This window comes from Hyperolius riggenbachi, chromosome 1 (genome assembly GCF_040937935.1).
Source record: "Hyperolius riggenbachi isolate aHypRig1 chromosome 1, aHypRig1.pri, whole genome shotgun sequence".
Taxonomy (NCBI): domain Eukaryota; kingdom Metazoa; phylum Chordata; class Amphibia; order Anura; family Hyperoliidae; genus Hyperolius; species Hyperolius riggenbachi.
In genome coordinates this window covers 595,180,018-595,204,604 of record NC_090646.1, presented here as the reverse complement: position 1 = coordinate 595,204,604, position 24,587 = coordinate 595,180,018, and the positions used below count along the sequence as shown (strand labels likewise).

General features: G+C 44.8%; 1 protein-coding gene across 2 annotated transcripts in view; it reads left to right on the top strand.

Annotated features, from left to right (window-relative positions):
• Positions 1-9,166: 9,166 nt before the first annotated feature.
• Positions 9,167-24,587, top strand: part of LOC137528087 (granzyme A-like) — a 29,267-nt gene continuing 13,846 nt past the window's right edge. Inside the window, exons 1-4 of one of the 2 annotated variants that reach the window (XM_068249362.1) lie at positions 9,167-9,225; positions 15,862-16,003; positions 17,155-17,293; positions 22,529-22,792. In XM_068249362.1, coding sequence (XP_068105463.1) covers positions 15,870-16,003; positions 17,155-17,293; positions 22,529-22,792 — 537 coding nt within the window. In that variant the 5' untranslated portion in view covers positions 9,167-9,225; positions 15,862-15,869. The other variant, XM_068249352.1, reaches the window with a different exon arrangement.

The following is a 24,587-nucleotide window of genomic DNA, read 5'->3' as shown; positions in this document are numbered from 1 at the left end:
CCCGGATTCACAACCTTTTTCTGTGGAAAATGCACCTCGCACTGAAATGCAAGGCGAGGCCGAGGATAAACATGACGTCAACAACTCAACATGACGCAAAATGGGGGCGGAACAGAAAGCTGCTTTCAATGTTTTGAAGGCCTTAATTGCCTCCGGTGGCCAGTTAGATGCATCATTCATCACACCCAAATCCCAGAGCAATGTGTGCAGGAATTTGAATCGCAGGAGGTGTACCGAGATCATCTGGACAAGTGACCAAGTGACCAAGTGACAAGTGACCAAGTGACAAGTGACAAAGTGAAAATTGACAAAGTGACAAAGTGACCAGTGACAAAGTGACAAAGTGACTGACAAAGTGACAAAATGACAAAGTGACAAGTGACAAAGTGACAAGTGACAAAGTGACAAGTGACAAAGTGACAAAATGACAAAGTGACAAAGTGACCAGTGACAAAGTGACAAGTGAGAGGTTGTTACTCCACTGCACACAGTCACATATGAGGAGAGGTCTCGTCGGGACTGCTAATCCTCCTCAGCTTGCTCAAAGCCTTGAGGGTTCCTGAAGATCCTCTGCTTGGAGTTCGCCGGGGTTCAGCTTGGTGTCGGGGTCGGTGGCGTCCTCCTCACTCCAACGTGGCAGATCTTCTGTTGAAGGAAAAAAAAAAAACATTTTTTAAAGTCCAGTACCGCTTCTGAAGGACTCACCAAGAGATGCAGGAGCGCTTCAATCTAGCGCACCATCGCTCGCTGGGTGATGTCCCTCCCTACGCGCTGGAATTCTACGCTGCACATGCTAGCACGCTTTTGCGCAGTGCCGAGGTGCATTCCAGCAGATAGCTACCAAGCTTCTGTGGATCTGATTGGGCCACCATGTTGGATCTCTGCCAAGTCCTCCAAAATTTTGAGCAATCCACGTTGCTTGTGACTGAGCAGTGACAACTCTACAGTCAGCACCCCTGTCAGCCGCTAGCCAATCGGAAGAGGCAGAGAAGAGAGGGGCGGCGCAGCGGGAATGGAGGACTCCGCAACGTCATAGCTGGGGGCGGTGGGGCGGTGCTGGGCATAATGCATCAGCGCACGCTGCCCGCCGCCCCCTTTGCTCGCCGGAGTCTTCTTCTATGCCGCGCATCTGCACTGACTCTAGCCAGCGCGGCCGAAGGAGGGGAGACCAGGAGGAGCCCCAGATACCGCCGCTGGAACTGGAGGGAGGTGAGTGGCATCTACACCTAACTACTCTATACCTGGCTAACTATACTGAAGCCACCCACACCTAACTACTCTATACCTGGCTAACTATACTGAAGGCACCCACACCTAACTACACTATACCTGGCTAACTATACTGAAGGCACCCACACCTAACTACACTATACCTGGCTAACTTTACTGAAGGCACCCACACCTAACTACTCTATACCTGGCTAACTATACTGAAGGCACCCACACCTAACTACACTATACCTGGCTAACTATACTGAAGGCACCCACACCTAACTACACTATACCTGGCTAACTTTACTGAAGGCCCCTATACCTATCTACCTATCTACCTATACTGAAGGCACGTATACCTAGCTATCTAAATGTTGGTAGATCTCCTGGGCTTGGCAAATTTTAAAGTAGCTTGCGAGCCAAAAAAGTGTGGGCACCCCTGCCCTAGGCTATGACCTCTTTGGCCTAGGGGCCCGAAACTCACCAGTCATGATCCCCCTAAGAGTCCATACAATGCTAGAAAATGTGCCACTGCTGAGCCATAGCCCTTTGAAAAGATTTGAGATTTTTGAAAGTGAGATAGGGAGCCTAATGGAAGCCTATGGCAGAATTCAGCACTTTTGCACCCCTATAATTCTGGTTGGTTATCATCATCACCCGCCGACTTTAGCAGTTAATAGCAAAGGCCCCTTACATCCAAGCAACACCAAATTTGCAGGATATGTTAAAAAGATAACAGGAAACAATATTTAACGGACTTCCTAGGCCACAAATGTGAAAAAAGTTAAATACCTTTTCATAATCCAGATCCATGGAGGACGCCATCCGCGCCCTCCCGTTCATTCCGCCATGGCTCCCGCAGTAATACCGGCCCTGGTCGGGCCCCGACCCCTCCAAACGGGTCGGGTTCTCATTCCCTCCTCAATATGGCCGCCACAGATTGCCGCTGCTGTGCAGTCTGCATAGGCGTGATTGCAGCTGCACAGCTCCAGGCCCTCCTCCCGCCGCGTCATCAATATGCGTGCATACATCGGACGCATCGGGAGGAAGTGCTAGAGCTGCGCAGCCGCAATCGCGTCTATGCGGACTGCGCAGCCCGGCAATCTGTGGCGGCCATGAGGGGTGAATGAGTTGAGAACCCGACCTGTTCAGAGGGGTCGGGACTCGACCAGGGCCATTATTAGTGCTGGAGCCATGGCGGAATTAACGGGAGGGTGCGGATGGCGTCCTCAATGGATATGGATTATGAAAAGGTATTTAACTTTTTTTCACATTTGTGGCCTCGAAAGTCCTTTAAAAAATGTTTTTATTTTTTTTATTTGCTGTGTGTGGGAAATCTGAAAAAAAAAATGGCGTGGGGTCCCCCCTCCCGAGCCTCTGTAACCCCTTGTCCCCCATGCAGGCTGGGATAGCCAGAATGCGGAGCCCCGGCCGACTGGGGCTTTGCACCCTGAGCTATACCAGCCCGCATGGTCCATCGTATGGGGGGCTCCCGGGGGGGAGGGGCGGCCAAGCCTTCCCCTCCCCCCCCGGAGCCCTTGTCCAATCCATGGACAAGGGGCTCTTCCCCACCTCCAGTGCCCCAGGAAGAGGTGGGGGCGACGACTTCCTGGGGCGGGGGGGGGGGGGGGTTCATGTTGGCATCTGGGAGTCCCCTTTAAGAAGGGGACCCCAGATGCCCACCCCCCTCCCAGGAGAAATGAGTATAGGGGTACACAGTACTCCTTACCCATTTCCACAAAGGGTTAAGTGAAATAAAAACACAACCACGAGAAAAGTATTTTATTATTCTAAATTAACCATAAATACTTACCCTTTAAAAAAGTTTTCCCACGCCAATATCCACGGTAAATGATCCAACGAACTGTATCCTCTTATGTTGCGATCTTCAGTTAAGTTGATTGATGATCTCCGACGCCTCCCACATAGCAGAGAATGCGTCCTTTCGGACGCATAGCTGCCGGCTCCTGCTGTCTCTCCCCACCTCCTTACCTGTCACTCTCACCTAGCCTGGCATCCATGGGTGCACTGGGTGCCAGGCTAGGTGAGGGTGACAGGTGCAGGCAGTTGGGGAGAGACAGCAGCGGAGCCGGCATCTTCACGTCCTGCTCAGGACGCATTCTCTGCTATACTAACGGTTCTTGAATCATCCGTTTTTTTTTAATGAATTGGTTCTTTTTTTATGAATCGGCTCATTTTACTTTTAAACTTTAAAATGTATTTTCTCAAAAAGTATAAGGTCTTTTTGAAAAAATGTTTTTCCTCTTGTTCCACTTAACATTCCCAACAATTTTGGTGTTTCTACTCTGTAAGGGGACTTTGCTATTAACCGTTAAAGTCGGCGGCCATTAAAGTCTATAGGCGAACCGAACTTTGAAAAAAAGTTCCCGGTTCTCTGCGAACGCGAACCACCAAAGTTCGCCTGGAACCGTTCGCCGGCGAACCGTTCGCTACATCTCTACCAGTGACATTCCCCCTCCCTAGTCCTTAATCACACAAACTAAACTGCCTAAAATACAATCTATCTACAATACAAAGCAATACAGGTGAATATCAAGTGTTGGAGTGTAAAAACGCTTGGTGTATTGAACAATAAATGCATTACTTGCACAGACAAAAAGCACTGGAGCAATCTCTCAGTACAGTCAGTCAGTAAGTCACAAGCAGGACGAGTGAGGCAACATGGCGCCCGCTATTTATAGAGGGGGGCTTGGCCAGGCTTCCCCTCTGTGATTGGCTGCAGTCAGAGGACTGGGAGCCCTCTGATTCGCTTGTGAGGACTCGAGGTGACGTCACCCGCTGATGACGCTATCCGAGCTCCGTATTAGAGCTCGGATAGCTCAGATATCTCCGGATAGCTGATTGCTATCCGAATGCGCTCGGATAGCACAGCCCGGATAGCTAATACTATTCGAGCTTGGTATTCGAGCTCGAATAGTGAAAAAAGAGCTAGGATATCCGAGTATCCCGGATATCCTAGCTCGGATGAGCATCACTGCAGCCTGCTCCCTCACATATCCCTGTTGATCCAGAGGAAGGCGAAAACCCCTTACGAGGCACTGTACAATGAGCCCCAAAAAGGAAAAATTCCTTGTCTATTAATTCCAATCAGAATAAATAAATAAATAAAAATAAACAAAACACCATCCTGAACTTGCATATATCCCAGTTGATCTAGGGCAGCGGTGGTGAACCTATGGCACGCGTGCCGGGCCCGATACGCGTAGCCTAATCTGCTGGCACGCCACCGCTGCTTATGAATTGGCCGCAGCGTCTACTAGATGCCGCCACACCAGTTCATAGCCCGCAGCCCCGCAGTCTCCCGGGAGGCAGATCAGGGCTATGGCAAGATGGCTGTCGAAGCCCTGTACTGGAGACTATTTGTGTCTCCAGTACAGGGCTTCGGGCGCCATCTTCCCGTAGCCCTGCACTCTGCCTGTGAGCGGCAGCACGGGAGACTGCAGGAGGAACGTCCGGGGCCCCGGGGGAGGTGCGCGCCAGAGCCCAGCCGAGAGAGAAGACTTCTGTCAGGTGAGTACATTACTTTTTTTTGCAGGTGAAATGCGGCCCACTGTTATTTTCTGGTAAAATGTTTTGTCACATTGTGTTTATGTCCTGTGACATGCTGCCCACTGTGTTTGTTTTCTGGTGAAATGTGGCCCACAGCGTTTGTTTTCTGGTGAAATGCTGCCCGCTGCGTTTGTTTTCTGGTGAAATGTGGCCCGCTGTGTTTGTTTTCTGGTGAAATGCTGCCCGCTGCGTTTGTTTTCTGGTGAAAAGTGGCCCGCTGCATTTGTTTTCTGGTGAAATGTGGCCCGCTTCGTTTGTTTTCTGGTGAAATGTGGCCCGCTGCGTTTGTTTTCTGGTGAAATGTGGCCCGCTGTGTTTGTTTTCTGGTGAAATGTGGCCCGCTGCGTTTGTTTTCTGGTGAAATGCTGCCCGCTGCGTTTGTTTTCTGGTGAAATGCTGCCCACTGCGTTTGTTTTCTGGTAAAATGCTGCCCGCTGCGTTTGTTTTCTGGTGAAATGCTGCCCGCTGCATTTGTTTTCTGGTGAAATGCTGCCCGCTGCGTTTGTTTTCTGGTGAAATGTGGCCCACTGTGTTTGTTTTCTGGTGAAATGTGGCCCACTGCATTTGTTTTCTGGTGAAATGTGGCCCACTGCGTTTGTTTTCTGGTGAAATGCAGCCCACTGCGTTTGTTTTCTGGTGAAATGTGGCCCACTGCGTTTGTTTTCTGGTGAAATGTGGCCCACATTGCATGATTTTCTGCTGAAATGTTACCAACATTGCATTATTTTCTGCTGAAATGTTGCACACATTGCGTTTATTTTCTGGTGTCTGGGGTAACTGTTGCTGCATTTATTATTAAGGGCTCATTCACATTACAGAACGTATGCACGAATGCGATTTCATGCATGCGCTGCCAACACACAGTGATCGCGCGGAATGCACGTTGTGGTGCGCTAAAGCGTGGGCGTCGGCAGCTGTACCCATCGGGGAAACGTATGCGTTGTGCGTTCAAATGTTCCCAGATGCGTTACAACGTAACGCATGGAAACGCACACCTGTAGTGTGAATGGTAACATGGAAGTCTATTGACTTTCATGTTACCATATCAATCTTACATTATGTGCGTTGCGTCAAAACTGACAGCGCAGCACATAGTCTGAATGAGCCCTTAATGGTCATAGTTGGCTATATTTGCTGCTTTGGGGTTACGGCGGGTATAAATAGCATCATAGTTTCTGCACACCCATGATGCGAATCCTCGTTTCACCACATCATGGCGGAAACACTGCTTTCTTATACCTCGCTGTTACATCATTACGTTAGCTCCGCCCATACAATATCATGGCCACGCCAATCTGTCGCCGCGGCGTGCGTAGCGCGCCGCAACCCCCCCCCATTGGCACTCGGAGATAAATAAGTCGATGTTAGGTCGCAGTTTTGGGCGCTCGGCCTCTGAAAGGTTAGCCACCACTGATCTAGGGGAAGGGGAAAAACCTTACAAGGCCTGGACCTGGGCCAATTAGCCTTCAAATGGAAAAATTCCTTCCTGACTCCAGATGGCAGTCAGATAAATCCCTGGCAGTGATGCTTGGATACCCCAATCACAAATTCGAGTAAATCTGGGCACGGCAGAATCGAAATCCAGATACGCCATGATCGTGATCCGGATTTGAATCAGTTTGAGTCAGAGCTTTTTTGAGATTTTAGCAGTGATTACATCTAAAATAAATGATCATGGCCGTGATCACGGATTTGACTTTAACGTTAATAGCAAAGCCCTCATACATGCTACAATCACCAAAATTGCATGGATTATAAAGGTGATCAGTGGCTACAACTTAAAAAAATGTTTTTTTTTTTTAAAAGACTTTATTTTTTTTGAGAAAATTGATTTTAAAGTTTCAAATGAAAGAGAGTATTCGTTATTAAAAAAACGCCAACACCTGCCGACTTTAGTGGTTAATAGCAAAGCCCCATGATATAAACACCAAATTCGCAGGATATGTTAAGTAGAACAGTGGGAACAAGGGGAAAAGAAGAAAGACCTTATAGTTTTTGAGAAAATCGATTTTAACCTCCCTGGCGGTACAATAAATCAGCCAGGGGGCAGCGCAGCACTTTTTTTTTTTTAAAGCATGTAGCTAGCCTAGCGCTAGCTACGTGCTTTCCCCCTCCCTTCGCTATCCCTCCCACCCCTCTGATCACCGCCAGCGCTTTTACCCTGCAGGGAATCCCGTTCTGAACGGGATTCCCTGTATGGGCTTCCCCATCGCCGTAGCGACGATCGCAATGGCGTCACCGACGTCATCAACGTCGTGACGTCAGCGGGCATTCCGATCCACCCCTCAGCGCTGCCTGGCACTGATTGGCCAGGCAGCAAAAAGGGTCTGGGGGGAGGCGGTGCGGATAGCGGCGAATTGGCGGGTAGCGGCGGCGATCGTTATGCTAGCAAAGTGCTAGCTGCGTGTAGCAAAAAAAAAAAAAATTATGTCAATCGGCCCAGCAGGGCCTGAGCGGCACCCTCCAGCGGCTTACCCCGTGTCCAGCGCGGGGTTACCGCTAAGGAGGTTAAAGTATCAAAGGAAGTTTAAAAGGATAAAGTATACAAGTAAATGCGGTAAATACATTAACTGTCATTTACCGCATTTAAATGTATACTATTTTCCTTTGAAACTTTAAAATCCATTTTCTCAAAAACGATAAGGTCTTTTTGAAAAAATTGTACCCTTGTTCTCACTGTTCTTCTTAACATATCCTGCAAATTTGGTCTGTATATCATGTAAGGGGGCTTTGCTATTAACCACTACAGTCGGCGGGTTTTCAGCTTATAATTACGGCTAAATCCGTGATCACGAGCTGGATTTGGACCACGATCACGAGTGCATTTGGAACTGAATCCGTGATCGAGAGGTGATCACAAATTCACAGAATCCAACCTTGTGATCAGGAAAAACAGCTTGTGACCACGAGGCCGTGGAGAGCAACACTGATCCCTGGATCAACTCTTCTGGGAATTACCTAGTAATTATAGCCGTGGATGCCTTTTAATGCAAGGAAAAGCAGAAAGTAGCCAGCACCATCCAAGATGATTTTATGCTCTTTTATTAAATCCCTGCATTATGGCAAATAAATGCGATGTTTCGAGGTGCTTACCTCTTTATCAAGCTTTGCTGCATGTGAAATTCAAATGACAATACAACATTCACATATATATAGTATAACCAATCTACAGGCGGCCAATCAGTTTAAACATCATTGCACCAATCAAAATGGTCCTTGCTAATGCGCATCTGATGGGGAACTATGTGCTCACCTGTGGATATGAATGCCTCCACAGAGTCCCTCCCATCCTCATACTCCCCCTATGTCCACAGCCACTGCCCCCTTCTCCCGTCCTGCCCGGCAGCGTCACCACATCGGCCGCACAACGCAGACCTGATGGGGAACTTGGCCAGGTGACGCTCTGGTAGCTGTGCGCGACCTCCAATTGTCAAGACGGGAGAGGCGATGACATCAGCGGCACAAGAGCCACTGTCGTCAATCGACAGATGTAAGGCAGGGCAGCGGCGGCGGCCAATAAAAAAAATCCTATCTATTCATCACGGAGGAGGCGACCAATAGGTCGCATAGAACACAGAAAGGCTAATGTTTACAAATAAAACATGCATAGACACCAGCGCTACACTATTACGCAATATAAGAGTACAGATCAAGCGTGGGTAATGCACACTGCGAGATTTTGCAAGATTGATCTGGAGTGCTGCTGGATCTGAGCCCGGGCACATCTCTAACTGGCAACTGGCTGGATGCTTCACAACATCTTTACTTTTAACGCAAGGAAAGCATCCAACCCATCTTTAAATGCAGATATAAAATTTGACATAACTACTTCCTAAGGTAAGATATTTCTTTTTTTTTTACCGATCTCATTGTGAAGGACCCCTTTCTAAATAGATGGCAAAAACTTTTTTCCTCCAAACGCAAATCATGTCCCCTTGTCCGTTGAACTAGGGACAAAAAGCTCATCTGCCAAGCTTTTGTATTGCTCTATGATTCTGTCTCTCATAGCTACAATAAACTTACCATTACAATTATAGATCGGTCATTTCTTGGTCACAGGGCAAACCAGCAAAACCAGCAGGGGATCAAATACTTATTTCCCTCTCTGTATGTGTCCATGATAATAATAACATTAATAGCTGCAAAATCTGCTACATATGTGTCAGAGTGGTGATTTTGGGTAAAATTTACGTGACACACGGGCATATTTAAGAAAAATAAAAGAATATCGTGCTTGTGCTCTAGCTCTGCAGTGGCCCTGTGGTTTACAGCCAAACCAAAATTAGAATGCTGGCTCATGGGGGGCGATGCCAGGAAGTGCCTGCTATCACTTCTAGATACCTGCGTGTCAGTCACCGTAGCACGTACAAGTGTGGCAAGAAGACAGTTGCCATAACAATATTGTGGCTTCTAAGACAAGACCACAGTAATTTACTATAAAAGGTATGGACCTACAGTATATAACATTGCACAAAAGGTTTCTATTTGGTTTCTTGTGTCTTTGAGAGACTTGAGAACAAGATGGCACTTTGCTTTCTAGCATTATTCACAGCGTCTTTGCTTCTCCCAGAAAGTAAGTTAGGCTCCAATACATGCCAAATATTTTGTTCAGTGTTTACAGTATGTGTTAGGCCTCTTTTCCACGGGCAGTTGATAGGCAGTGAAATTCCTCCCAAACTTTCACAACTGCCTGCTGCTGCCTGGTAACTGCTAACTGCTGCCTGGTAACTGCTCACTGCTACCTGGTAACTGCCCGTGGAAAAGAGGCCTTTGTGTGCTGATTCTTGATCGTGCTTTTTAAATACTGTAGTCTTTTTCATTGTAATATACTTGCATTACTGACTGTTCTGTTTTATAATACTGTCATGTCACCTTCAGTATGTACAGTATAAGTTGTTACTCTGTGCCTATACTGATAGCAAACAAGCTACTGTATTTCCTTATCTCTGATTGAAAAATGTAAGGAACATGTATGAGTGCCCCCTTTTTCTCTATTTTGTCCATATTCGTGTTTGCATTGCTTATAATTTCAGCACATCAGCAGTTCAGCAAAAACTAGACTATTAATGAGCATTGATGAGGATTGTGGGAGACCTGGTACATTTTCTACTGGCTTTAGGACTCTCGTTAAACAAACATGCCGCAGTGATCACCTGACAGGGTTAAAGTTGCCACCACCTGTGATACATGTCAGAATGTAAATCAGGGTGAGGAAAGATTTTACAATGGGCACACACTGGCTAAATAATTCATAAACAAATACAGTATTGTAAAAATAAGTAAATAAGAAAGGTTTTCATTAGGTTACTAAAGATACTGCTGCCTGTGATGAATTTCAGAAAATAAATTAAGGGGAGGAAAGATTTTACAATGGGCTAACACAGGGCCAGGCCGAGGCAGAGGCTCGAGAGGCTCCAGCCTCAGGGCGCAGTGTAGAAGGGGGCGCAAAACTCACTTAGCTATCATTCCCTATTGTGTCTGAAGAAGAGAGAAATAAGAAAAGGGAATACAAGGCAGTGACTGCAAGCCATGTAACTAGAAATTAAGGTGTTGGGGGCTCTGGGGTGCCTCTTAGTCTAATAGCAATCAGTGTGTGACGGTTGGGGTGGGGGGGATGGAGGGGCGCACTTTGGTGTCTCAGCCTTGGGTACTGGAGGATCTTGTCCCGGCTCTGGGCTAACATTAACTAAATAATATGATAATAAACATTGTAAAAAAATAAGCAACTGTTTTCATCACGTTATTTTGACTACTGTTCCTCTCCTCCCTGACGGTATTGACGTGTATGTACGTCAATATGGGCAGCACGGTGGCGTAGTGGTTAGCTCTCTCGCCTTGCAGCACTGGGTCCCTGGTTCGAATCCCAGCCAGGGCACTATCTGCAAAGAGTTTGTATGTTCTCTCCGTGTCTGCGTGGGTTTCCTCTGAGTACTCCGGTTTCCTCCCACATTCCAAAAACATACGGATAAGTTAATTGGCTCCCCCTAAAAATTGACCCTAGACTACAGTACTTACATTACATAATATAGACATATGGCAATTGTAGGGATTAGATTGTGAGCTCTGTTGAGGGACAGTTAGTGACAAGACAATATATATACACACTGTACAGCGCTGCGTAATATGTCGGCGCTATATAAATACTAAATAATAATAATAATATAAAACATGCTGCGAACGGTATTGACATGCACACACATCAATACTCTCCTGCAGGGCCGGGCCGAGGCATAGGCTGGAGAGGCTCCAGCCTCAGGGCGCAGTGTAGGAGGGGGCGCACAATTCATTCAGCTGTCATTCCTAATTGTGTATGAAGCAGAAATAAATAAGAAAAGGGGATACATAGCAGTGACTGCAAGCCAGATAACTAGATATTAAGGTGTTGGGGAGGTTGTGGGCCCTGTGGCCCTCTTAGTCTAACAGCAATCAGTGAGTGACAGCTGGGGTGGGAGGGGTGGAGGGGCGCACTTTGGTGTCTCAGCCTTGGGTGCTGGAGGACCTTGTCCCTGCTCTGCTCTCCTGCACTGTATACTAGTCGGATCGGATCAGTTCATTTCGGCACGCGGCTCTGAGAGCCGAGCGCTGAAACTGGACGCCGTCATAGCAGCAATGCTATGATACGCGGCCCGCGTAGCGGTAATTCAGGGCTCCGGTGGCTGCCAGACCCCAAATTACATCTCCCTCCGAGTTGCGACAACTCGGAGGGGGAATAGTATTTAACGCCCTTTAGACTGTAAGCTCGCAAGGGCAGGGCTCTCTCCCCCCAAATCATTATACATTTTATTAATCATGTTACCTTTATCACTGTCAGTACCACTTCTGTATTTTGTATTCTGTATGCTGTATCATTTTTTGTATTTTGTCACTAATTATGTATCTTGTATTTTAGAGTACACCATTGTCTGTATTATGTACCCCATGTTTGTTTCTTACTTTGTACAGCGCCACAGAATATGTTGTCACTTTATAAATCAATAATAATAATAATAATAAAAACGCTGTCTCGGAGTTTAGCGGCAGTAGAGAGAGCCCTCATTTGGCTCTCCCCGTGCCGAACTGAGCGGCGCCGATATAATACGCACCCCTAGACCCTTACTTGACTTATTTTGACAAGTTACAGGAAAAAAAGGTTATGAAAATTAATTGAATCATTTTTTGCACAGAAACCCTGGGGAAATTGAACGCCAGGGAGGTTAATGTTAGCCATTGTAAATCATTTACTTATGTATTTCTGCTACAGAGCTCATTGAGAAATATACAGTATTAGAACAAGATCCTCCTGTGCCAAAGGCGGAGATTCCAAAGTGCACCCCACCGTTCATTACCAATCAGGCATTGGGCTTGATGAGATTGTCAGACTCGCCAGCGTTAAAGATAATAATGTGCTGTGCAACAGCCTATAGAAGAATTTGCCCACATAGACCAACTCTGTTTCAATACATACATTACACATAAACTGATTCACTATTTCATGTTTTCTCCTAGGTGATATTTTCATATTATAAATAAAAATACCTTTTAAGTCACCAACAAGCAATAAAATACTCAGAATCACTTTGATAGTACTTCACCTACTTTTTGGTACTTTTTCAATTGCAGAGGGCAAAAATTATTTTAAGCAGAAGATGAAAAAGTGTCTCCTAGGAGAAAACGTAAAAGATACCCGAAGTGACATGTGACATGATGAGATAGACATGTGTATGTACAGTGCCAAGCACACAAATAACTATGCTGTGTTCCTTTATTTTCTTTCTCTGCCTGAAAGAGTTAAACATCAGGTATTTAAGTGGCAGTTCCTGTCTGAAGGTGCGTACACACATGCGACAATAGTCGTTTGAAACGATCGTTCCCCAATCATTTCAAACGACGATCGTTTAAAAAAAGCAGCCAATGACCATTAAGTCTAACAACGGACGAGCTAGATCGTTAAAAACGAACGATCTATCTTGGCCGATTTTTTTGTTTGCAAAAGTAGTACATCGATGGAAACGGTCGTTCGTACTAGGCTTGACATGCGCATTTCACTATTTCTCCATGGAACTTTTCATTTTTATGCGCAAGCGCAATAGTTGCTTTAGGTGATATAACGTTCGTTATAACGATCAGATCGTTACACACCTTTAAAAACTAACTTTACTTAGGTCGTTCTTTCCTCAATTAAAAGATCGTTCGTCGTTCACAACGAACGATCGTTGTCACATGTGTGTACGTAGCTTGTACGTAGCTTGAGTCAGGACTGGGTCAGACTACAGTGTGATCATCACTTATAAGAAAATACAACTATAAAACACTTTCCTAGCAGAAAAGGGCTTCTGAGCGCAGGAAAGAGATAAATATGGTCAATAATTCATAGATTGTAGCTCTGGCATACTTCAATGAATGTGCCATTGAGCAAAAACAATAAAACAGTAAAAACTTAAAAAGTAGATTTAAATATAAAATAAAACTGTGAAATATCTTAAAAGTCATTTTTAGGAGAAGGAGGATAACTACAATTGTTTATTTTATTAGTTTATTTTCACTTTGGGTGTCCTTTTAGAGAAAAAGTGACTTGGAGGGCCAATTACTGGGACTTGTAGCAGAGGAGGACGGCGAGGGACTGATTAGCTGTAGGAGGCTGGAAGAAGCCCTATAATGTCTTTATTTCTATCCATCTCAGGTACACTTTAACCACTTAAATACCAGCAGTCTCTGCCCCCTTAAGGACCAGAGACCCCTGGTACAAAAACGGCGGAATCCCGACGGATAACGTTGAATTGCTGCACATACCCGCCGCAATAGCCATCACAGCCGCACGTTGGGAAACTGCGCCACCCACTCTGCCATCCCTATGACGGCAGAGTTCCTGTGAGCCGGTCAAAATCGTCTCCTGACCCGCTCACAGGGCTCTGCCATCATAGAGACAGGCAGAGCAAGTGAGCTGCGATGGGACACAGCGTGGATTCAGAGGTGAGATCGGCTGGAGCGACGAAAACAGCGGAAGCGCGCAGTGGCGGCTGATTGAAATCTACACCCTGCCAGCCTGGTAAACCCCAAAACAGGGCGTAGATTTCAATCACTGCAGTCCTAAAGTAGTTAACCAGTTCACCATAAAGGGGTTTTACCCCTTATGGACAAGAGCAATTTTCACATCTCAGCGCTCCTTCCATTCATTCACCAATAACTTTATCACTATTTATCACACTGAAATGATCTATATTTTGTCTTTTTCGCCACCAATTAGGCTTTCTTTAGGTGGTTCTTAGGTGGTACTTTTTGCTAAGAATTACGGTATTTGATTCTGAATGCATTTTAACAGGAATAATAACAGCGGTGATTGCGGCAAGGTACGTATATCTACGCCCATGGAGCTAAGATGTAGTCTCCAGGGGCATAGATATACTATCTGTTGTACACTGGAGAGTGGTTTACCCGGCACCCCGTAAATGGAGGTGGACTAGGCCCACACGTATCCAAACAAATAAAATAAGAATCAATTCTCACCCTATAGTAGCGGTTGAGGATAGCCAAGGGGCGTGCAGCCGGTCAATTGGCAGAAAAACACGTAATTGAACTTAGTACGAAAAAGTTAGTCCAGGCACTGTCCCTTTAAAGGCTTTAATCCAAACTGCAGCCATGTCCATAACACAAAACAGTTTCATACAAACACTCTTGAAAGATGCATCTAACCTGTAACGCAGAGTGGTGAAGGGGTGATGGGAAGAGTGGTGACCAGGGGATGTAGGACGGCACTACAGCCGTTTCGCACTGGTACGGCGCTTGCTCACCTGCTCGGTGTGTCCTTTGGTCGACCCAAGGACATCGAGCACGTGAAGAAGCGCCGTACTGGCGCGAAATGGTTGTAGTGCCGTCCTACATTTAAATTAAAGCCTTTGAAGGGACAAGGGACAGTGCCTGGACTAACTTTTTTGTACTAAGTAGATATACTGTTGTTGGGACATTAACTGCTTAAAGTGGATCCGAGATGAACTTTTACTCATTGCATAATTGTGTTCCTTACATATAGTTTATAGGGCATTCCTCAAGCCAAATACTTGTTTTGTTTTGTTTTAATACCCTAATTTCCTATAAACTAAATAAGCCACACCCACAGCTTCTCCAAAGTGCCTTGGCGCTTGCATAGGATTGTGGGATTTCAGTCTGGGCAGGTGAAAAAAGTGTTACTAGCTATAGATTTCAGAGGCAGAGTTTTCACAATCTGAGAGCTGCAGTGCAGATACAGATCAGTTGCCTGTGTAATGGAGAAGATAAGAGTGGAGTTTTCACAGAATATGCAGATTAGCATGCCTAGATACAGATAAACTTGCCTGTGTGTGTGATTGTGTAATAGTGACAAGCAGAAAACATGTCTGCTCCCATTGTATCACAGGAAAATATATTAATATACTGTTGAAGCTGTTTGAAGATAGATTTGCTGTGTAAACTATCTAAACTTTAGATAAGATATATAGACAAGTCACTTGTTATATTTAGTTTTTCATCTCGGATCCGCTTTAAGAGAGCGTATATTAATTTATTTTTACTTGAGGTTTTAAACAATAAGAGCACATTCTGTACTATATACTTAATATATAATGTAGAGAAGTGCTTGTTTAAAATGGTTGCATGTTGAACACTGAGCACTTAAAAATAATGTCTCTTTGTGTATATTGCATGAATTGCTTAGAGTAAATTTTATGCGAACCTGCAGAAACACGCAGAGTCTGTGAATCTCATCCTGATAGTTTCCTTGGTGTGGGCTGAGCCTCCAGTATAAATGCTGAACACTGAGCCAACAGGCCACTTTTCCTATTGCTGGTCATGTCTAGGAGAACTCATGGAGAAGCATGTAATTTGTTTGATCATCTGATAGATTTGCAAAGCTCTGATTTGCTGTGATCACATCCTGCTTTAGCACACGATCATAGACTTACATATCTATCCCCTGACCTAATTGATCGCATGCTTCTCAATGAGTTCTCCTAGACATGACTATCACTACTTGACATTATACTCTTCTTATCCTTGCTACGTTAACTTTACTGTTGTTCCACATTACTTATATATACATGTATTTCCTTCAATGTAAATTATTTTCAGATGTGTGCATGGAAATCATCGGAGGAAAGGAGGCCAAACCCCATTCAAGGCCATACATGGCTCTTATAAATACAAAAGGATGCATGTGTGGCGGTACCTTGATTGATTCGAGCTGGGTGCTGACTGCTGCTCATTGTACTATGTGAGTATTTGGATTGCTGATGTTTTTACTACACTTTGAGGGCTGATTTGTAAAAGTGTAGGCCTGGACAGAGTCATCTGGAGGGATTAGATGCAGTGGGAAAGCATTAAGTATGTTGTTTAATGAAAGTGTTGTGTGTCAACACCAACCACAACTGAAAGAAAAGCAAAATTGAGGAAATATAATTTCCAAAATCCTAGTTTCTGCAACTATCTTTTACAACAAATCATTTGACAGCTGCTGGTTTTCCCAAGCAAGGAAAACAATATTCCACTCATCTCTGAGATGCCACTGAAAATTGCGATCAGCATCACAAACTTGTGTCTATTCTCTCTCCCCGCCACTGCGACCGCTCTACCCAAGCCCTTGCACCCGCTCTTCCCCCACCGCTGCCCCACCCCCTAATACCAGTAAAACAGGATTGTGCATGGTATGACTACAATGCACAATCAAACCCCGGTATACCACCATACCAGTGTACCACCGCAACCCTACCTGGGACCCACTGGAGCTCTCATAAATCACTGCTTTCAAAAATTACTGCAGGCACTTCCACTGCTGCAAACATGAAGTACCATGTTTTTCAGTGAGATTTCCTGGGTTGATCCCAATTAATAGGTAACTAAGAGCTGCAGAACCCACTATTGCGATCTGAGGAAGTCGCAATCACGGCAGTGGAATTACTTGCATTGACTAACATTAGCCTAGCACTTCTGGAATTGCTGGTGAATGATTCCAAAGTGCTACAGGTGGGGCCCAGGCCTTGGGGAATGGTAGGGGTTTTCTATACTTGTCACACTTTGCTATGAGAGGAGGAGCGGTGGGTGTTGGACTTTCCACACTTGCACTGGGTTGGAAGAAGAGTTACACTGCCCACAGCTGTCATAAAGGCTGGGGAGGTGGATCAAATTTCAGTGGTGGACAGTAGCATGGTTTGTAGCTATTCCCCTGAATCCTGCACTCATCAAATGCATTAGCTAACTAGTTTCATGAATAGAGAAAACATTAAGGCATACGTTGTTTCCCATGACAAATAATGTAGGGAAAGTTCGAACATCTATTGGTAACATTATTACTGGATTGCATTTTACGCCTGCAGAGTTCTTTTAAAGACATCAGTTAACATTCCTTTTTTTTTTTTTTTTTTTTAGTAATGCTTCCACAACAATCATATTGGGGCTCCACTTCCTGAGAAATCAAGGTCAATCTGTACAGAAGTTCAAGGCTTTACAGTGGTTTACACATGACTATGATAATAAAACAGAAGATAACGATGTCCAGCTTGTAAAGGTATGTACACTTAAAATATACTGCCTACCATCTTATAGATCTAACATAAAAAAACAGATTCCAGCCTCAAATGGGTACAAACACCTTCCGCACAAGTGCTCTTCAATACTTCTCCTGAAGCTGCCACTGCCCTGGGATCTCTATGTAGGGAGTGAGCAGAGCAATGGTATCCCTATCTGATTAGAAATCTTGAAGTAGGCATGAAAGTAACACAAAGTTGTTGGCAGACATTCCCAGATCTGGTTGCCTCGTGTGATGCTTCAGAAGAAGCTTTTGCTGGAAATTCGATCTGTATTCTAATATATGTTTCATCCCCTGAAATAGAGTTTTAGTAACAAGCTCTTCAGTTATGGACTCTCTATGGGAACAACTTAACCTAGACAGAATGGAGTAGCTGTCTCCTCCCAACACATCCTCAGACCATCACATGAAAATACACCTGACACATAATTTAGTTTCAAACAGATCACCCATTATTTATATTTTGATTGGTTCTACATTTACATGATGGCACGGCATGCGACATGAAACTGCAAAGATTGTATAAGGTCACCAAGTGAGGCCACAAAATCATAAATGGGGACAAGGGGTAACTATAAAAATAGCTGCTAGCAGAATATTGGTAAAATTCCCGAAACTCTACTACTTAAATCTGAGGCCCCTTTTACACTTTCCCACTTTCTTTGCATCGCATTACCCTTTCTGCATGCAGGGTAATGCAACAGCAAGGAAAGTGTATTGGGCCCAGTACACTAACTGCATCGTATTGAGCTGGACATTTCCAACCTGCTGCAAAGCCAACATCGCATTACCGCGTGACTTCTGCAGTAACGCAGCGGCTGCGGAATGCATGGAAGTCAGTGGGCGACGGCAACATTTTCAATTTGTCAGTGTCGGTGCAGCGCACACATACAGAATGATGCAAATATGATGGGGAAGCCAGGGATCCCAGGAACGTACTTCACTGGGTAAGAGGTAACGATGGGTAGCAAAGGGCGGGCAGTGTGTGTGGGGGAGGTGGGTAAGGGGGGTTGAACGCTATATATATGATTCTGTTGGCACACTCGGCCGCAGGATTATATACTGTAAATCTAGTTTTGGGCGTTGCTGTGCGATGGGGGTAGCGTATTGTATGACAATGCTTTCCTCAGGTTTAAAACCAGCCTGATAAAATATCAGTAATCTTTAGTGACATTTTATTATGACCTAACCTAGCTCTACACTCACACAGAACCCTCCATCTACCTATGCCTAACCATTAGACCCTCCTGGTACTGCTTAACCTTAACCACCCCCATGGTGCCTAACCTTAACCACCCCCATGGTGCCTAACCTAAACCACCCCCCAGTGCCTAAACTTAAACAACCCTGTGTCTAACCTTACCCCCCCCATGGTGCCTAAACTTTACCCCTCAGTATCAACCCAATCCTAACACTAAAACCATCCTGCCACCGACTAACCCTCATCCCAATATTTTGACCACCATTGGTGGCAATAGTAAAAGCCACAATTAGCTGCATTAAACGTTACTCATGGCTATTTTATTGGGCACAAACGTAATCATTTATTGGCACGAATTGCAGCTTTTACCCTTGCTGCCTATTGTGGTGCCATTTTTATTTGTGCTCCTCCTGCACCATTTTTACCTATTCTCCAAGGCAGGTCCTCTCTTTTTCCTTTTGCCATCGGTCCTCCATAAAAATGAATGAAGTAACTAAGGTTCTGCACTAACATTTGATAGCACTCATAGGAAAGCAGCAAGGTCTGCTGCACTCAGGGTTTGATCTCAGTGCAGAGAGTGGGCTCATCATGGCAGTGAACTCTTGCAGTTTGCCGTGGCAGTTCCAAGTTACCTGCTGATACCCTCCTTTCCATCTATATTAAATTTGCTGTTGCTTTCCTCCCCCTACTCTTTATAAGAATAGGGTTTCCTACTGACCCCTCTCAGCCAAGACAGACCATTGAACATGTGAATCAAAACCTTTTACGGCATTCTCTGCATTTAGGCTTACTACTTCTAGCTCCCCCCTCCCCTTTCCTTTGGACAATCACTGAATCACTGAGGTCTTTATCTTTCAGGTCATATGATCCTACCATCCTTCCAGGCAGTCCATAGGGCAGAGTCATCTCCAAGCTCATTTGGCTTTAATTGGTGTTCCCCAACTGGTAGGTCCTTAGCTGTTCCAGCCATGTCTCCCTTCCAATCAGGGTCAAAGGGAAAGGGACACTCATATGAGGCTGGGCCGTTGTAGTGCCACTGCAACCCCCATCTGAATAAAAGGGGGAGTCTAGTGAGAAGCTTTGAGTTTGTTGGAGATTAGGGGGAGAAACTTGCCTAAGCTTGGAGATAGGCTTTAGTGCACTAATACATTTTATTACATTGACCCAGTGCCGGATTTAAAGGCCAGGAGCCTATAGGCACAGAAGTTCAGGCACCCTAAGCCCCGCCCAAACAGCACATGCCACACCCCAAGTCACGCCCCCTTTTAAACGCAAAGTAACAGATACAGTATTACTAAAGACACATAGAGAATACAAATAGCTGCGGCTACACCTAGATCTGACTCCATGGGGGGGGCTGTGTAGCGCTAGTACCAAGCACTAGCAAGCGCCTTGGAGGTGCAAAAGAGCAGCTGACAGGCAGTAATTTCCCCACCTATTCGCTGCAGGTCTGAAAGAAGCCTTATTGGAGGAGAGTTGATTCTTGTGGCGGGCTGATAGTGTTCCGTTGATTCTATTGGCAAGGTTGCAGTGTTTAGTTGATTCTTTTGGCAGGCTAGTAGCAATTGATCAATCCTAGTGCCAGGCTGGCAGTGATTCGTTGATTCTTGTGGCAGACAGGCAGTGATCAGTCGATCCTAGTGCTAGTGATCGGTCAATTCTAGCAGCAGACAGGCAGTGATTGGTCAATTCTAGCAGCAGACAGGCAGTGATTGGTCAATTCTAGCAGCAGACATGCAGTGATTGGTCAATTCTAGCAGCAGACAGGCAGTGATTGGTTAATTCTAGCGGCGTGGGAGCAATCCATGCGCATGGGGCTGGAAGAAGCCCCAGGTATGTATAAAACTTTTTTTGTCTCTAGTATACTTTAACCCTAACTGATCTCCCCACTTCTATAGCTGAAAACTACAATACTCCCCTACCTCCCTTCTCCTTCTGAACTGTGTCCCCTGCTGAGGCAATCCTATTATGCTTGCCCTCTTTCAAGTGGTGCCCCTCCCCATCTGACATCTAATGGCCCATACACACGAGCTACAACTGTTGCTGGAAACACATGGTGCGCGCATGTTGCGGTGACAGGTCCTCCGTGTGTATGAGGCGCGCGCAAGGAACTGTTGCTAATCAGAGCTGTCGCCAGGGGATTGACTTGGCCAATCGCCGGCAACAGCTGTTGCAGGAACCGTCGCTAGTCTCAAGTCGGTGTGGTCATGTGTATGCTAGTCTCTAGCAACTCTTGTGAGTCCGACAGTTCATTGAACCTGCGACAGAAGTTGCTGAGCAACAGTTTCCGCTATGTTGCCACATGTATACAATCATCGCTTGTATACAACTGTCGTTGCTGGAGACTTTCAACTGTTGCTTGTCTCCATGCAACTGCAGACATCCGTGCCTCGTGTGTATGTAGCTTAAAAGACCTGGCTTCCTGCAGTGTTTCCATAGGGGGACACCTCATCACTGACCAGCTGTCACCTGACCTGGTCTGAGCAGCAATGACATCTGACCAGGCCAGGTGACAGCTGGACAGAGCTGCCTGTCACCCTGGAGACACTGGGAAGCATCACAGAATTGCCCAAGCAGTGGACACTGTTCAGAAGTAGGGGAGAGTGGAGCATTGTCTCCAGGGACGGATCTAGGGGGAGGGCAAGCGGGTATCTTGCCCCAGTCGCAGTTTGTTGAATTCTTAAAAAGGCGGCAAAATGAATGTCAGTTTAGGCGCCAAAACCTGACCTTTAGGCGCCAAAACCTGACCTTGCCCCAGGCGCAACTTGGTCTTGATCCATCCCTGATTGTCTCTGCTGGGAAAAGGAGGAGGATCAATCAGGGTCCCAAGCCTCTGCCTAATGATCAGTCACTTACTTGTCACTGCAGAGCTGTCTGTGTGACTGCAAGCTGGCTGTGCAGTGTAAAGGTGGCCACTAACGGTCCCATTTCTGGCGAAAAATCATTCGAGCGATCAGAAATTCTGATCGGAAGTGAAATATTGTAATACATCGTTCACTACACCATCAACGAACCAATCTTTGCTTCCTATCTATCACAACCAACAAGAAAATCCAAATTTTGGTTCGACGAAAATTCATTCGGACGACATTTTTTTTCACTCATTCATAATCGATTGTGTCCATCAATGGAGGTTATTTACAACCAATCCGATTAGAATTTCTGATCGCGCAAACAATTTTTCACTAGAAATTGGACCGTTAGTGCCCACCTTTGGAGCTGAGGCATTGGTCGGCAGTGTCCTCTTCAAAAGACCCGGGCACAGACTGCACGTACCAATGCCCATATAAGGCGCCTGTAGGCATGTGCCTTGGTTGCCTTATGGTAAATCCGGCCCTGCATTGACCTCCAATATAACAGCAATACATGGAACAACTGATATATGTTCATTTATACCAGTTCCAGGCCAGTGCAACACAGCCACTACTGTAATTTCAAAATAATATTAAAAAGCATACTTTGGGACCTGAGAAAGTTTTCTGACTTCTCCATAACTGTGATGTTTAAATGGAGAGATTGAACATTATCAGAGTGATTTGACTTGTTGCCTGAGCCAGGTCTTTAAAGAGGAACTCCAGTGAAAATAATGTAATAAAAAAAGTGCTTCATTTTTACAATAATTATGTATAAATGATTTAGTCAGTGTTTGCTCGTTGTAAAATCTTTCCTCTCCCAGATTTACATTCTGACATTTATCACATGGTGTCATTTTTACTGTGGGCAGATTATGTAGCTGCTCCTAGCTGTTTTGGCTGTTACAGACAGCTGTAAACAGTCATTTCCTGTCTGTGAACATTGTTACATTGTGGCAGTTTGCCCAGAGTACCGCGGTACCAGAGTTTCTTGTGGGAGGGGTTTCATCACAAAATCAGTCATACAGCGCCCCCTGATGGTCTGTTTGTGAAATGCAATAGATTTGTCATGTAAAAGGGGGTATCAGCTACTGATTGGGATAAAGTTCAATTCTTGGTCGGAGTTTCTCTTTAAAACTTCAAAACTTCTTTTTGTTTCAGCTCTCTGGTAAAGCAAAGTTAAACAAAGCCGTGAAGCCTCTGAAATTGCCAACAACGTCCAGTGATGTGAAAGCTGGGACCATCTGTGAATCAGCAGGGTGGGGCATAACCAGGAATGATGTAAGCATTGCATCAGACAAGCTAATGGAAGTCAGTCTGCCTGTTATAAGTAGAGAGAAATGTGCTGCAATGTGGTATCCTCGTGTCATCACAGAAAATATGATGTGCACTCTATATGCCAATGGAGGAAAAGATACTTGCCGTGTAAGTATACCTCTGTTTATCTGGGGATAGTCCTAAAACTAGATTTGCATAGTATTATAGTCGTCTGTTTTTATTTGGTTTGGCTGCATATTTAGGCAAATATATTTCATCATTATTTTGATAGCTGTATCATGATAAGACTTAATGGGCAATCTGGACTTTTTTCAAATAATAATAATAATAATAATAATAATAATAATAATAATAATAATAATAATAATGATATCTGTATCACAAATTGTCAAACCCACACATAAACTATACTGTATTACTGTATCTCAATACAGTTTTGGGCTAGTCCATCTCTCCATAGGGGATTCTCAGCATGGCCTTTATTCTTTATAAAAACATTCCCTGAGAAAGATTTATACAAAGATGCTGGCCAGCCACCCTGCTCACTGCAGACTATTTTGGCAGTTGGACGGAGCAACTGCCATTCACTAAGTGCTTTTCAGAATAAAGAAAACCCTGAGAACCCCCCTATAAGAAGATGGGCTAGTCCAAAATCTGTCATTGATGACAGATTTCTACTTCTTATTGTAAGTGACAGGACCATAGGAGAAAAGTAATTTATGGCTCATTCTGCTCTGGGAGAAATGTACTTTTTATTTGTATGTATTTTAAATTTTAAGATTTTCGCAACAGTTCCTCTTTAAGGATTGGGAGTTATTTTTTTTCTTTGCAATGCTTTAGTAAGAGGGCACAGACAGCGTTTAAGATAGATCAAAAGGCACAGTGCTCAATATGCAGGATTTTGCAGGAAATAATTATGTAAAAGCTTACACAGGAAGCATAAGTCCAGTTAATGCAGGTACAATACTTATAGTGTGCTCCTCTGTCCACATTTCTGTGCAGCTTGCATGATACTATAGCATTGCAACCATGCACAAGCAAGTCACAGATGACAGGTAATCCCCTCAGTTATCAGGCAGCAACTTACACAGGAAGCATAGATGCTTTTGAGGGAATCCCCATGGGCCTAGAGTAGCGTGCAGATAGTGATCAGGCTACAAGTGGCTGCCAGCTCAACCACCGACTATGGCTTATTATGGGTAAAGATGGAGCGAACATCAAATTTTGCATTCGCAAATGCGAATTTACCTGGTAAATTTTAAACCGACCATTCGCGGAGGTCTCCATAGATTTTAATGTCAGGTGAACGTCTAAAACTTCCAGAGCATCTCTGCAGCCACAATTTCTTTAAAAAAAGGTGAACAAAAGTGCACCAAAACCTGAACAGTAGTATGGTGGAGGAAGATCAAATGCGAACTAATCGGCAAAAAACACATATTTTTCGCAAATACTTTTTTTAATGGTTATTTTTAAAGTTTAATGGCAGCTGAATTTAGCAGTTAATAGCAAAGCCCCTGGACGTACTAGAAACACCAAATTTACAGGGTATGTTAAAGAGAACAGCGGGAACAAGACAGAAAAACATTCTCAAAAAGACCTTGTCGTTTTTGAGAAAATCAGTTTTAAAGTTCTTGTGCTGAGTGTGGGAAATTCGTTCATAGCAAGGCCCCCGTATGGTCTAGACAAATTTGCAGGGTATGTTAAGGACGACACGGGTAAACAAGAGGAAAACATTTTTCAAAAGACCCTATAGTTTTGGAGAAAGTCGATTTTAAAGTTCATGTGCTGAGTGTGGGAAACGGGCTCATAGCAAAGCCCCTGTACATGCAAGAAACACCACACTTGCTGGGTATGTTAAGGAGAACAGTGGGAACAAGAGGAAACATTCTTTTTTCAAAAAGACCTTGTACTTTTTGAGAAAATCAATTTTAAAGTTCATGTG